At 43.7% G+C, this 16,103-nt stretch overlaps 1 protein-coding gene across 2 annotated transcripts; it reads right to left on the bottom strand.

Annotated features, from left to right (window-relative positions):
* Positions 1 to 5,037: 5,037 nt before the first annotated feature.
* On the bottom strand, positions 5,038 to 13,149 carry THTPA (thiamine triphosphatase). 2 transcript variants are annotated; one of them, XM_066601990.1, is made up of 3 exons: positions 13,083 to 13,149; positions 8,887 to 9,432; positions 5,038 to 6,122 (listed from the first exon to the last, which is right to left on the bottom strand). In XM_066601990.1, exons 1-3 carry the CDS (start codon positions 13,090 to 13,092, stop codon positions 6,022 to 6,024), a joined length of 657 nt encoding a protein of 218 aa, XP_066458087.1. In that variant the 5' UTR covers positions 13,093 to 13,149; the 3' UTR covers positions 5,038 to 6,021. The 2 variants fall into 2 exon arrangements, with proteins under 2 accessions (XP_066458087.1, XP_066458089.1); XM_066601992.1 differs by lacking the exon at positions 5,038 to 6,122 and adding an exon at positions 6,186 to 6,223.
* Positions 13,150 to 16,103: the final 2,954 nt, after the last annotated feature.

The raw sequence follows: 16,103 nt of genomic DNA, 5'->3' as shown, positions 1-16,103 counted from the left end.
AGGACTTCAGTGTCCGCGCGTAAGTATTCGGCCGGCGCCGGGCGGCGGGGGGAGGTGCGGCGGCGCGGGCGGCAGCAGCGGGGAACAGGGGGGAGCCCTCTCTCTCTCCCTCTCCCCCCCACTCCCCGCCGCACCCCCCCGCGCTGCCACGGCGACCCCCGAACTTTTTTCGCCCGAGCACGGAATTGCTCGCAAAGTTCGGTGCTCGGGCGAAAAGGGGCGGAGCCGAACACGTTCGCTCATCTCTAATCTTTAACCCTTTGCAATCCAATTTTAGATTCAGGGTTTCCTAGGGGGCTTTCTCTTTCTGCCATTTTACAATGGCGCCATCTGCTGGCTAGAGCCAGTACTGCATTATGGGAAATGCTGGAGAGGCACCCGACAACAGAACGGCCAGTATTCTACAGTAAGAATACCCTGCCGGACGTCTTCCGACATCGTAGCTGTATAGCCTTCAATCAGAATGTCTTCAGACGTCAGAGTGGATTGGAAAGGGTTAATAGGTAAACAATCATGTCAGCCGTAGGGACAGCTGGATGGCACCCCCATGATCTTATCACGGTAGGATCGTTTAAGACATTTAAATGCTGTTAGAACTGACAGCAGCATTTAAAGGGTTAACAGCCCCGAAACTGAGTTCTCTCTGATCTGGTATTGCCGATGGGTTTCGGCTGTCAGACACCTAATATCCACTGTATATGGAGCGGGTTCAGCTCCAGAGCCCACTTCATACACAAACTGGGCAGTGAGCATGTATACAGCTGTTCTCTGCATATGCTATTTAACAAAGGGGTTAAAGTCCTATCTAAGGCTTGATACGGGTGACAGCAATAACGGCGCAAGAAAATCACATTGATCTGTGTGATATCGCTGTGTTTTCTTGCGGCAATATCACAATTGTGTTGCTACAAAGTCATGCGAATTTGTAGCGCTCCCTGTTTTTTTTTATCCTATGGCTGACACTTGATGTAGCGTGTTTTATATTAGAATATTCCCCAGGAGAAGGGTATCTATTCAATTGTGGATCTTGAAATGTCGGTGTCTTAAGGAGAATCTATTTGATGCCCTGGAGTTCATTTTGGTAAATTTTGTTTTTTTAGATAGGAGGACCCTTTTATATTTGTGTTGTTGGGGGCATGTAAGGGCTTGTGGGTTTTTTTTTGTATGTGGTAAAATATATGGAAGTGGTATTTGTACTCTATTTTAAATATTTATTCTTTTATTGGTAACTAGAAATGATCAGTTTCAGAGGATTTTTTTTTTTTTTTTTTACTAAAATTGCATCACTATTAGAGATGAGCGAACGTACTCGTTTCGAGTAATTACTCGATCGAGCATCGCTATTTTCGAGTACCTAGCTACTCGGGTGCAAAGATTCGGGGGGCGCCGGGGAGCGGCGTGGTGGAGCGGGGGGGTAGCAGTGGGGAACGGGGGGAGTTCTCTCTCTAACTCCCCCCACCCCTCACCCCCCTCTGCAGCTCCCCACTCACCCACAGCGCCCCCCGAATCTTTTCACCCGAGTAGAGAAGTACTTGAAAATCGCGGTGCTCGAGTGAAAAAGGGGCGTGGCTGAGTACGCTCGCTCATCTCTAATCACTATCCCTCTTTCTAGGACATGTGACTGCTGCAGCCAATCACTGACCTTCTATAGCTAGTGATTGGCAGCAGCAGTCACATGTCCTGGTCAGTAGCAATCAGTAAGTACAAAATGATTGTGAAGCAATTTTGAAGTAATTGCAATACCCCTCTAATTGATATGTTGTATAGTGAAAGGGGTTGTCCAGTGCCTTTTTAATTTTTGTTTTATAAAGTGGTGAATTAAAAAAATGACTACTCCCCTTTTGCTCCTACAATTTTTCTCTCCCTGAACCCCACCGGTCTCGACATGCGACTGCTGTGGCCTTTACAATTGGTGATACTGAGCCCAATGACTGGCTGCAGCGGTCACATGCTAATTTAGCATTTGATCGAAACAGTGGGGGAGAAAGGGCTGAGTTTAGTCTTGTTTCTTATTTTACATCATACCCCACTTTAGTTAAAAAAAAATAAAATTAAAGGAGATGTCCCGCGCCGAAACGGGTTTTTTTTTTTAAACCCCCCCCCCCCCCCCCCCCCTCCCCCCGGTTCGGCGCGAGACAACCCCGATGCAGGGGTTAAAAAAACCACCCGCACAGCGCTTACCTGAATCCCGGCGGTCCGGCGTCTTCATACTCACCTGCTGAAGATGGCCGCCGGGATCCTCTGTCTTCATGGACCGCAGGGCTTCTGTGCGGTCCATTGCCGATTCCAGCCTCCTGATTGGCTGGAATCGGCACGTGACGGGGCGGAGCTACACGGAGCCCCATAGAGAAGAGGAGAAGACCCGGACTGCGCAAGCGCGGCTAATTTGGCCATCGGAGGGCGAAAATTAGTCGGCACCATGGAGACGAGGACGCCAGCAACGGAGCAGGTAAGTATAAAACTTTTTATAACTTCTGTATGGCTCATAATTAATGCACAATGTACATTACAAAGTGCATTATTATGGCCATACAGAAGTGTATAGACCCACTTGCTGCCTCGGGACAACCCCTTTAAAGTTTCTGTACATCCCCTTTTAATAAAATGTAGATGTAACTTGCAATACATTGACTAGACCAAAGCATCCAGTGAATGACTTCACAAACAAGTGTACCAACAAATGTGAATTTTTATGTTTTTTGATACTTCCAATTGGGGAAAAAAAATTCCCGTTGTTATACTCAATTGCTTAGTTACTTCGGAAGTAAAAAGTGTACGCTTTCTGTCCCCCTCTAAAGCACTTGGGGGGTAGTCTGTAGTATCACACGGGAATTATGCTGCCTGAAAACGGACTTCTATTTGAAAAGAACATAAAGCCAAAGAAATCTCAGCTTGTGGGAGCGAAATGACATGACCCACCAGAGATGGATTCCATTAAGTTTACACACACTAGTACCAGTGATTTTGGTGGCACAATGCACCACTCACTAATATATAGTGAAAGCGAGTGAAGTTAATCACAGGTCCTAAACTAGCAGAGCTGGACACATATATTGTATTTCAGCCGCACTGCAGTAGCGGTGAGCGATTCCAGCGCCCTCATTGGTTGTTGGGTACACACACCCCCTTTGGAGATCTGCACGAGTACTACTTCACGAGACCTGCGGGGGGTTAGGGTTAGGGTTAGTTGCCGACCCTTCTACGGCCATGCTGCTGCTTATTTCATGGGCCGCCCACTCCTGCACATCTCCAAAGGGGGGTGCGTACCCAACAACCAATCAGTTCGCTGGAATCGCTCACCGCTACTGAAGTGCAGCTGAAATACAAAATATGCGAGCTGGACAGCAGCTGTGATGATGTCATCATCATGTGCTCAGCTACTGGGGCTCTGAGTGCCATCCCTGATCACATGACTGTGACATTACAGGTCCTGTAAGCACACGGCTCTGCCTCTTTTAGGACTTGTGATGACATCAGTCATGTGATCAGGGGCAGAGCTCAGAATCCCGGTGACTGATCACATGTTATTCACTCACGGAAGGTGGTTGTTAGTATTTTGATTACAAAAACAAACTAGTTGCATATTAAATGAGGAAAAAAAATCAATGGAGAGTTTATTACCCCCATGAAGTAAAAGAATGCCTTGAATATTTAGTGTGTGTGTGTGTGTAATTTGGATACATTTTTTTTTCTTTTCCCTTCCCACCTGATAGAGTAATGACTGCTATATACCAGCCTACAGTTGTGAGTCATCCGTATACTATATAATTGGAGTAGTTTATTACACTATGAGGGTGCGGGCAGACGAGCGCATAAACGGCGCGTTTTTGCGACCAAACGTATATACGTGACCATCTGAGGCAATGGTTTCGAATGTATTCGTTCACATGGGCGATTTTACGGCGCGTAAAAACGGGAATTCGAAAAAAAACGGAACATATGCGACCGAAATACGCGCCAACGCATATTCGATCGCCGAAAAGACCGTTTGCAAAGTAGGAACAAACGAAAATACGCTTTCTAGCTCTGGTCGTGATCGGTGAAAAACGATCGCTCGGGCGATTATACATTGCGCTCGTGCGAACGTAAATACGCCTACGCTCGTCTGCCCGCACCCTTATGCTCAGGACTGATAGTATTGCGCCAATATGATGCTCTACTGTTTCTGCTAAGATTCCCTGCGTTTATTCTCACAAATGTCTATGCGGAGAATACCTTTCAGGGATCTTTCACACGGGTGCATCCCGCAGCCTATTATGCCCCACGTGAAAGGTCCCTAAAAGAACATTTCCTTTCACCGTGTCTTAATCACTGGAACAGTCTCATTGCTGCCTGGTATTTGCTTTGTAAACCTGGTGGTTTCTAGCAGCCTTCATCCATTGACTATGGAGTGCATAGTAATAGGGCTGCATATGTCTCGGCTCTGGCTATGCAACAGGGTCACTGTGTGTATATAATATATACATGCTCTGTTCCAGCCACAACGTCTAGTTCTGGACCTTGCTGCACACCTCCCGTGAAAGAACAATCTTGTTAGGCTATTAGGAGGAACTAGTGAGATCGAAGGTATTGAGCGAGGAGAAGGCAGCGGATTTCAGACAACTTAAACACTGATCAGCGCTAAGTGAAAGTCAATATGCACAAGCGGGAAATCAATGCAGGGCAGAGAAAGAGACTAAGGGAGGGTGTGAGAGGGAGAGACTGGGAGTGTGTGGAGGAGAGACTAAATAAGATGAAGTGACAAAAAGGTACAAAAGATAGATTACGTATGTGATTAGCAGTATGGAAACTACAGAGCATTGCATGGGACCGGATACAATGGCATTATAGCGCCAGGGTATTTATAATAGTATCCAGTGCTTGTCCCATGATTTTCTGCATGGCCATCTCATGCACGGATAGGAGATATGCTAGAATTAGTAGAAATAACCATTAATTTATCAGAAGACAAGTAAAGTAAGCAGAACGAATGTTAGAATCAATTAACCCCATCTGACACCAAAAGCAAAATCAAGTAAAAACTTTATTAGACACTATTGAGTAGTCGTTTTCACAAAATCAGACATACAATATTATATGCTAGATTGAGGGCTACATCTTTCTATAGGTACATTGTTTATTAGAGCATTCTTTTGGGTGAATCATAAATACTTTCAAAGTTCCCCAAACTGGCTCACCCTGCTCTAGTAACATAACAGGAGCCATACTATCCTCCCTGCAGCTTTCACTTTGCCTCAGTTTGGTCCCTGCTGCTCTTCAATTCTGGGAGGAAAGCAATGGCGTCATGAAACCAGGTAATGTGACCCCTGCAGCTATTCACTGGCTAAAGGCCCATTTACACCAAAAATCGCTAAATCGGTGATCGTTTTAGCGATCATTGGTGCGTGTAAATGTGCGCCCATCGTCTGTTTCTCGGCTGATTGTTAAATTCAGTCCAACATAAAAATCGTTGCTCTCTGTTATCAGTAGTTCTCCACGGGTGGGGGGGGGGGGGGGGACAACTGCTGATAGCATTGTTTCCCTGTGGAGAACAAAAGATCTGAGCGCAAATAATAGCCTCGGGCTATTAGCTGCATTCAGGGAAGGCTTCATTTGCATACCTAGTTGGTAAGTAAGTAGCTGAGTAGCTACTTTAATACCAATTAATTTTTATGCTAAATGATCGCTCAAAGCTGTCACTCAAACTGTCGTTTGCGCGATCTATGAGCGATCATCTGCTGGTGTAAATGGGCCTTAAAGAGAGTCGGTGATTGTCAGCTGCAGCAGTCACATGGCCCTGGTGTTGGTGACATCATCGCAGTGCGCCTGCACCCAGAAATGAAGGACAGCAGGCACCAGCGAAACAAAAGCTGCAGGGAGGATAGTATGTCTTCTGTTATGTTGTTAGAGCAGGGTGAGCCAGCTTGGAGTTTAAAAAAAAAAAGTGTTCCCAGATAACCGCTGGAATTCGTCCATGATACATTGATTAATTATACAATGTAGTGTAAAGGTAGATTGTTCCTGCATTGGCCTCTACAAGGATTAAATCACATGGGCTTCCAACAACTGCCTGTAATGTTCAGCCCGATTCATCTTCAGATACGTTGACACTTTGCCCTGGACAGGCGTCTCCCGGAACACTCCTGCAATAGGGAAAGACTCTTCAGCCACTTGGTAAATAGTTGTTAGCACATAGTCAAGTTGGTCAGACTGTCACACACGGGTTTTGTAATCTAGAGGAAAACTTTAAAAAAGGTTAAAGTATTTTAGACTCCGATTTGTTTGACAAACTGCGGCCCTAATCGATGACCAATGACCTAGAATGCGGATAGGAAAGCTGGATTTGCACACTTGTGCAGATCTGACGTTGTCAGTGGAAGTGCCGGAGGGATGTAATCCAGTGCCTACTATTTGTAAGACTGAAGGTGCCCATACACATTAGGACTCATTCACATCTGCATTAGGGATTCCCATTTGAATTCTCCCTGTTTTGTTTTTGGAGCAGAAAATTTGAATTCAAAACAGAATTGTTCCCATTTTTCCCCAATGGGAAAATCAATGGGAAACACTTAATTCTGGTTTAATGCTCCAAAGTTAAAATAAGAGAAATAGAATTCTGACTGAAAGCCCTAGCGCAGGTGTGAATGGGCCGGCGAGACACACAAATATGTACCCTATTCTTTTGAATGGGGTTATACACATGAGCATTTTCTCTTTCAAGCATCGCTGTGCGGGAAATAATTGCGCCACTGCCTATCTTTGGGCGTGACATCACATTACATCTTCCATTGTTTCAATGGGGCCTGCGGCAGCAACACGCCACGTGCTAGGGGCACGCTATGCGCTGCAAGGTTTCCCCATTGAAAACAATCCTTAGTGTTGCGAGGTGGTTTTACCCGTTTGCCTGTGTGAAGTTAGCCTCAAGTTGATGAAAATGGACAATTTCAACCAACACGGTCATTTGCTGGATAAAATTAAATGAATGATCATTTTAGCCGACTGATTGCCGGCTGACACAAGCTGTCATCACTTAGAAACAACTTGGCTATGTTTCAACCTTTAGTCGGATAGTCAGACAAAAGAGCTTTTGTGCATGAATTATCCCCAAAAAGTCTTTCTCCCATTGCCTGCTGCCACTGAACGTGTGTGGTCAATTTGAAGGACTGTAAAAAACTATTTGGACTAAAAGGAGTATGGATGCTTCTGCGAAACGATCATTACCCAGACGATCATTTGTTTAGTCATCATCCTACTTCACTGTAATGTGTATGTCGCCTCTTTAGGATTGTGCTGGGACCCAGTGCCAACAGTTCTTGCATTTAGACTCCCTTGAAGCGATCCTCTGGTTTTTGGACAAAATTCTGTCCCAGAAGCAGAAAAGGAGGGAATATATTATTTTTAGTTGTTCTGCTCTCATGTCCCTCTCATCCACCACTTCAGGTCCCATTTTTGGCTTTCCAAGATATCCGATACAATTTTCAAACTACCTAAGCCCACTGCGTATTGGTAGTGTTACACTACCAATAACCTATACTTGCTCTCATGTGATCAGCACTGGCCAATCGGGGATAGTTAAAAAATTGGTGCTGCCATCTTGGATAGCCGAAAACTGAGTCTGGAATTGGCAGATCGAAGGGGCTGCAGAGAAGAACAACTGCAAGTAATATACCCCCTCCTGTCCCAGAACAGGATTTTTTCCCTAAACCAGAGGATAACTTGAGTTCTCACTAAAAAAAATACCAATGTAATGATTTTTTTTAAAAATAGCGATTTGGACAAAGCACTACTATTAGTAAGTGGGTACTCACATGTTTTTGGCATCTCATGGATTTTACATTGTAGTAATTTCATGATTGCTAACATCAATGTGTGTATAACGTCTTAAAAGACAAGTCATGCGTCACATTTTGTTTTTACTTTCTTTTATATTCGGTTTTTGAAAATAATATTGTCTTTACTTCTGTAAAGAGTTCCGGACAGGATCCAGATGAAGCATTTGGGTGAAACCCATGTTGGGGTGCAGCTTAGAGGCTAAACTATGTGTATGGTGTCCATATAGGCATTTCATTATGTACTATTTATGATAGCTGTAATATCTTATTGTGATCACAGATACCTATACCCATGCATAGCCATGTTTTTTTATAGTTGTGTGTTTGTAATAAAGTACGTTATGGCATATATATATATATATATATATTTTTTATTTTTTTTTTGTCCCTGGGTTTGTTGTTGCATCTATGACACCCCATACCGCACCCCCTCCCTCAAACATCTGAAGGCGAATACTGCTTCTACCAAAAATAATATACATTTGGTATTACTTAATATTTTGGTTTGATTTATAGCGACCCCCTTTCTTGACTACCTGATTCATACTGTACATTAAAATGTATCATTAGTATAAGACATTACATGCTGCTTTGATTGGCCAATGCTGGCCACGTGAACAGTGCTGGCTAGTCACAGCAACATGTAGTGTCTTAAGTGCCATTTACAAGGGATAATTATCGCTCATAATTCGTTCAAATGAAGGAAATTTAACCCCATGTAGATGCAAAAAAATCGTTTACTATTCGTTCACTTCTCGTTATTGCTGACTGTCAGCATAAAAACCATCGCTGGATCACGGTATTCTCGCTCAGTGTAAATGCTCCCTGCTTCACATAGAAGGTACAGCGCTGAGCGAGAAGCCTATGATCCATCGGTAAGCTCTGCCTGTCTAAATGCTCTGCACGAGTGCTAATGATCTAGCCGTGACGTCAGCCTTCGTGCACTCATTTAGACGACTCTCATCTGGTCTAAATGGGACATTAGACTATTGATGCATATTAATGCACAGTGTGCATCCAGTAGTCAGAAAAGTGGTGCAGCCATCTTTGTCTTTCTATCTCAAGGTTTTCTTACCTAGTAGTCTACATATTTCTTCCAACTTCTTGAAAGCATCTTCAACTTCTTCCTGCGTTTTTACCAGGACTTCCACTTCACCTACTGCAAAACCAAAATCTGCTTCGTCGAGGTCTACAACAACTTTGGTCTTTGAGTTCTCACCAAGAGGCAACTGGAACCTTCGCCTGCGTGTGACAAAGCTGGCAAATTCATTTAGTCCAAAAGATTCAATATTGCGTGGACACGGGACACCCAGCTCTTCACTTACTCTGCAGATAATATCATCACTGGAAGTAAGCTCCATGTATTGTGTTGAAGCCCCATTAAGACCTCTTGTTCCCCGTTGTGGTGGGTGCTTTAATTCCCAATTGTCTTCCCTCCTTCGCAGCCATATGTCATTCAGTGTCAGGCGCAGATCAGGGCTATCATAGTAAGAGTCTCGAAATGTTATCTCTTCAACAAGCTCTGCTCCTAGTGCGCACAGGCTTTTTTCTACTTCTGGTCCTGGGACAAACTTGCGTTCCACCTCGATGGAGCCAGGTAGATGTGATGAGGGTGACATCTCTGGAAAAATAAATGTAGAGCGATGTCCAACTAGAAAATGAATGTGCAAGCAATGGAATGAAATAGTTCATTGTGTGGAAAGGCTGAAGGAAGCGTTTATAATGAGAAGAAACAGGATCACCAGGTCTGAACAACAAACACTCTGAAGATAAGCGGTGAAATTGACATTTTCTGCACTTCTTTAAAAAAGAAGAAAATCTTCTACATCCTTCAATATCTATTTCTTTAATCACGCTGCCTAAGTTAATATAAACTGTAATGTAACTAGAAATACTTTTTCATGGTATATTTGTACCAAATCAATTTTCTGCTAGAAAGAAAAGTCAAGTTATGACCCAAGTCAGAAGTGGAAAAATTGTAACATCAAAAAGCATCTTGTCCTTATGAAGTATGTACTTCCTTCATTTGTCAGAACTATGTGGTTTTATGTCCCTAGATGTTTATAGATTACTTGTACTTACGACTAGAATAGTCTCGGCAAGTTTGGGGGGGCGATTTGACATATTGTTTTCTTATAAGGAACCTGTTGCATCCCCATAGCACCATAAACTAAGTTTTGGCGCTGTTAGAGGACATGACAGGGAAGGAGGGGGTTGTATTTTTTCCAGCGCCGTCACCCACTGAAGATCGCTAATGGCACTGAAAAATGGACTGTTTTCATAGCGCCGTGCGCACGCCCTGCGATAGACTTCTATTGGAGTGTATATACATGGCACTGTAAAAAAAGAGTTGGATTTTCAGTGCCGTGTGCGTTCTTCAGCACTGAGGACACCGCTGGAAGCAGGTGAGTATAAAAAAATATCTCTCTTGGCTCTTGGTCACTTCCACTAACAGCACCATAACTTAGTTTATGGTGCTCTGGGGACATGACGTGTTTCCTTTAAGCCAAAACCAGTCTTTCCTATATAGTTCTTCATGTAGGATCCTTTCATAGTTTTGGCCTTTCTGCAGGCAGTCGTATTACTAATGAAAGGAAAGTCATGTGGCAACACATGCCATACTATGGCCATGTTCTCCCATCGCAGTGTTGCTTCTAGGTGCTTCTATGGTTCTTCATGGAGGAACTATGCGGTACAAAAAGACCGTTTGCTTACTTTCACAAATTATAGCCTGGTCCATATGCTTCAAGCAGTGATTTCTTTGTATAATTAAGCATTCTTTGAAGATTAATAGGACAGTAAGTCCACTTCAAAAGCTACAATTGGATGGTCTGCTGAGCAAACACGTTGCTAAGAGGGTGTGAAGTGGAAAGTTTAAAGATGCACAAAGCCAGCCAGCTACTACTTTAGAAATGACCCCAGAAAAAGTTTAGAAAAACTTTCTTCAGCTGCTGTTTTTCTGTCATGGTTAAAATAAAAAGTTACCAAAATGAAGAGACCTTGTTTTTGCACCTAGGCAATAGAGAATATCATATCTTTTGGAAATGGCACTGGCTTACTTCAAAAATTAGTTTCCTTTTGTGCAAATCATGTCACACAGTTCAATGCCTTTTTTATAGCATGTTAGGTACCACATCCAGTCAAGACATACCCAGCTAGAAAATGTTTAGCTGGGGCAAAACATTTAAAAGGGGTTCAACACTATAACGAAACAGTACCCCAAACAGTGAGAATAGGAAGACATGCAGCTATCTGATGCACAGAGCGCTCAGAATTAAAGATGAGCGAGCGTACTCGGATAAGCGGTACTCGCTCGAGTAATTGGCTTTATCCGAGTACCGCTGTGCTCGGGGCTAAAGATTCGGGTGCCGGCACGGAGTGGGGAGCTGCAGGGGAGAGCGGGGAGGAACGGAGGGGAGATCTTTCTCTCCTTCTCTCCCGCCCGCTCTCCCCTGCTCCCCGCTGCGACTCACCTGTCAGCCGCAGCGGCACCCGAACCTTTAGCCCCGAGCACAGCGATACTCGGATAAAGCAAATTACTCGAGCGAGTACCGCTTATCCGAGTACGCTCGCTCATCTCTACTCAGAATCTAAATGGCTATTGTTGGCCCTTACTTGGGTTGTCACTGTGCCTAGTACAAAAGGAGAGACCTGAAATGTGGAGCCCCAAGTTATGCAGAACTCTCCCCCCTGGTATCTAATTATTTAGGGCTCATGTCCACGACTGTTTTCACCACGTATCACGCATGTGGTGCACAGACGTGTGATACGCGGTGAATGGATTGATCCATGCACACTGGCAAAAGAAATATATTGCAGCATGCTCTATTTTTTTTTTAATCTACCTCGCAGCGTGAGCCCTATGCCCTTATATGGGCTGCGTATGATATGCTGTCCATACGCAATACATTGTGTATAAGCAGCGTTTTCATACTCATCTCCACCAGGAATTAAAAAAATAAAAAGTCACACTGCGCATGTGTGTGTGTGTGTGTGTGTGTGTGTGTGTGATACACGGCCATGAGCAATGCCATACACAGACTGCCGGCAGAGCGTATGCCTGCAAAATGGGTAAAACAGTGCGGGAGGACACATACGCTTGTGGGCATGAGCCCCTACTGTTACACTGAATGGAAATCTTGTCCCAGATCAATAAGCAACTGGTAAAAACAGCTTTTGCAGACTTTTTGTTTCAACATCAAAAAATAATTAAAAAAAAAAAAAAAGCGCACATTTGTGAGCTATAAGACGCACAAATCTCTCTTGTGAAGCAATGAGCGATTTTTTTTCCACATTGTAGAAAAAAAAAAGGTAAAAAAACCCCCGCATGTCCTATATTTCGGTGTTCCCTCAGAACGCATCGCCCATTGTTTTCAATGGGACCGGGAAAACACGACGCACGGCATGCGATGTGCACGCGAGGTCTCCCATTAAAAACAATGGGAAACACTTGCTGAGGATCGCTACTTTACTTGAAGTGATGGGAGGCATTTTTAAAGAATAACTCTTTGCATCCGCGGGTAAATCACACGTTGACGAGCGTGATATCGGGCCAATTTTCACAGCCCAATATTGCGTTTGCCCGTATGTAGGAAGCCACACTCCTACAACTTGGTGGCAGAGACATACCAAGAAACCCCCTGCTTGTGCATGAGCATACCTGTAATCAGGTTGTGACCACAATCCACCCTCCACTTGGGGTCGGGTTGATGGAGCTCCGCTCGATGCTGAGCAGACGCTTTCGCTGCTTATTCCAGCAGTGTGGCTTGTCTTGGAGTGAGCAAATACTGCAGACAAATTGCTCTCCCTGGGGAGCGATCGCCGGCTCTCCACTACAGCCCCCCACCCCCTGCCGCACATAATGTAATATATAGCCAGGAGCTCATCATATAGGGCTTTCATGCATTAGTGGGCGGGATATTTGGGAGAGGGTTATGCCCTTGCTTTTTTTTATCGAATGTTTCGACTAAATGGGTCCAAATGGATACATACTTAAATGTGGGGGGGATTGTCATTAAGATAATGTAAGAATATTGGCTGGTACAAGTACACGCAAATCAACTATTAAAAAAAAAAAAAAAAAAAAGGCCACGCTTTCTGCGTGAATAACCCCCATTGTAGGATCATGTCCGTCTATTGTGTGATGTATGTATGTTGTATATTGAATGCAGTTCTGGCTATGAGATGTAGTGCACATGTCTATGCCCCCCCTGCCGTGTAGATACAGTAGTTTCTTTTGTTTTTTTGCTTCTGTAAATTCACAAATCAAACCTGAATTCATAATGCAGGGAATCTGCAGCCAAAGCACATTGCCCAGGAAGAATACAGCAGTGTGTTCAGTAAGCGGGGGGAGGGAGTACAATGCCGCTCTGCTCCAGTTGGCGGAGTCAATCAGAGACTTCCCCGCTGTGCAGGGTATGATGGGAGTTGTAGTTGTTTCCTGACATTGTGAATAGACTGGAACCAAGAGGCAAACTACAAGTTCCAGAAGTCTGTGAAAATAGAGCATGCTTTTTAAAGGAAACTGCTGACACCGAGCAGCTTAAAGGGCTAAACTCCTGCTTGACGGAGGAAAAAAGAGAAGAAAGGAACTCAGTACTCTTCTTGATGTAGAAAGTAGCAAAAAGTAAAAAAATAAATAAATGTAATAGAGTTAAAAAATATATGGACCTTCCATTTATGTTTTCACAAATGATGTTAATGAAAGTTAAGATGCTTAAATTACTGAAGAGATCTCATTGTATCTGGACAAATACATGTTATATCCAATGAAAAAGGAAAAAAAAAAAAATATATATATGCAACAATTTTGCTTGCATTCATTATAAGCATATAATTATTAGTGAAGCAGTTTTTACCATAAGGGTTATTGTGTGTGTGTATATTTACATATGTGTGTATATATATATATATATATATATATATATATATATATATATATATGTGTGTATATATATATATATATATATGTATGTGTGTGTGTATATATATATATATATATATATATATATATATATATATAACAATGTTGCTTGCATTCATTATAAGCATACAATTATTAGTGAAGCAGTTTTTACAATAAGGGCTAAGAACGTATCAAAAATATGATTGTTGGGGTCTTAGGGCCAATTTAGACACAACGATTATCGCTCAAAATTCACTCAAAAGCCTGAGCGATAATCGCTGTGTCTAAGCGTGCTGTCATCGTGCACTATTCGTGCACCATTCGTTCATCAGTGGTTTCTAGCAAGCTAAAAATCACCGTTGATGGTTTTCAGCGCTGTACGCTGATTTTCTCAACGGGCGGGGCTGATAGTATTCTTTCAGCTGGTATCCCGCTGGCAGTTCTCAGCGGATCACCAGCTGAAAGCTCCAAGAACAATGCAGCTGTTTGCATATACAAAACAGCTGCATTGTTCTCTGAGCTATCGCAACACTATCCCACTCTGCCTGCATTAATTCTTAAGTAGCTAATTAGCTACTTAGAGTTATGCAAAGATGATCTCTCAAAACGGACACTCAAACTGTTGTTTGAGCGATTATCTTTCAGTGTAAATTGGCCTTTACTTTACTTCTGGAATTCCCACTGATCCCTACAACGGGGGTACTTGTCCATGTTCCTGGCAGAAAAGTCAACATATATGTCAAGTCACTTGCATTAAACTGAACGGGAGACAGATTTTTCTGTACTTCTCACTTTCATTAGGAGTGACTTGCAGTAGTGGCGGTGTCACACTTGGGGACCTTTTACACGTGCAGAATATTTCTGCAAGACGCACCTAAAGACGCAGAAAATTCTGCACCGAAATCCGCAGCAGCAGATTGAGCTGTGGCTTTAGCTGCATTTTGCAGAAAGATTCTGCACATGCTGAAAAAAGTACCTTAAGGCAGGGTTCACACAGGGCGGATTCCCGTCGGAAATCTCGCGGTTTGGCCGCAGCAAAAACCGCGAGATTTCCGCCGGGAAAACCGCCGCGGTTTAAGTTGCGGCGGCTTTGAAGCGGTCCGGCCGCATGCTTTTCCGTTGCGGCCGGCTCTCCCATAGAGGAGAGCGCGGCCGTAACATAAATAAACGAAAAACCGACTGTAAACAGACATGCTCAATCTTTTGAAACCGCGGCTGCGGCCGCCGCAGCCGCGGTTTCAACCGGATTTACCGCAGCGGATTAGCCGTCCCGTGTGGACAAGGTTTCTGAGAAACCTCGTCCACATGGCTGACTAATCCCGAGATTAGCGGCCGCGGGCGGTTTTGCCGCGGGCGGATCTGCTGCGTCAGAACCGCGGCAAATCTGCCCTGTGTGAATGCAGCCAAGGCCGCTTTCAGACAAACACATTCAGCTCTGTATTTGGTCCTTGTTTTGGGGACCGCGATACAGAGCTAATGTAAAGCTACGTATGTAGTCACCTGGCTGTATTTTTTACAATTAGTTTTTAAAAATGTAGCATGCCCTATTTTTTGTGTTTTTTGCCTCCATAAAGACCTTTTACACGGGATGGAATAGGCTGCACGACGCACCGCAAACCGCCATAAATTCCACATCAAAATCCGCAGGCTATCCGCATGCAGAATTGAAAATGGCTTAAAACCTGCCTGCAATTCCGCATCAAAATCTGCAGTTAGCCCTGCTGGTTTTGGTGCAGAATTTCGCTGCATTCCAACGGAATTATTCTACCCATGAGAAAGGTCCTAAACAAGAGCACATGGTATGATCCCGTGTTTTTATGAATCTTCTGTGCAGAAATGTACATTGCGGAGCTGCAGGTCCAGTGTCAGAATGGGAGAAGCAAGATCTCCTTCGTTACAGCTGTGATGTTAGTTTAGTGTTGGTCACAGAGGTGATGTCTATATCTTGCTGTGGAAAGCAACTGAATTGGAGCCCCTGCACTCCAGTGGATATGAAGACTTAGAAAAGTCTGCATCATAGACGTGTGAGAAGCGGAAGAAGGAAATTGGCAGAGAAAACATAATTGTGGAAATAGAGACAATGTTTGGAAAAACGAAAAAAATAATTCAGTGTGCGTACTCCCATGCAGAGGGTGGGTCAAAGAGTCCGGGAAATAAAACAGTGCTGGATCACTTATTTTTGTCCAATAGTTAGTTAATGTACGTTGGTCTAAATAACAACCTGTAACCTGCTAGTTGTTTAATTGCTAATTATCCCTGGACTAATGTTGATCGTCCAAATATATCCTCTTTTACTATTGTTGCAGTGGGTCATGTATGGCCTATGGAACTATTAGCAGTTAGCTTTATTCATGCTTTCCCTTTCTATTAAACTGCAGTTTTCCTTC

The sequence above is a fragment of the Eleutherodactylus coqui genome, chromosome 5, assembly GCF_035609145.1.
Source record: "Eleutherodactylus coqui strain aEleCoq1 chromosome 5, aEleCoq1.hap1, whole genome shotgun sequence".
NCBI classification, from domain to species: domain Eukaryota; kingdom Metazoa; phylum Chordata; class Amphibia; order Anura; family Eleutherodactylidae; genus Eleutherodactylus; species Eleutherodactylus coqui.
The sequence above is the reverse complement of the archived record's forward strand: the minus strand, read 5'-3'. Positions and strand labels throughout refer to the sequence as shown.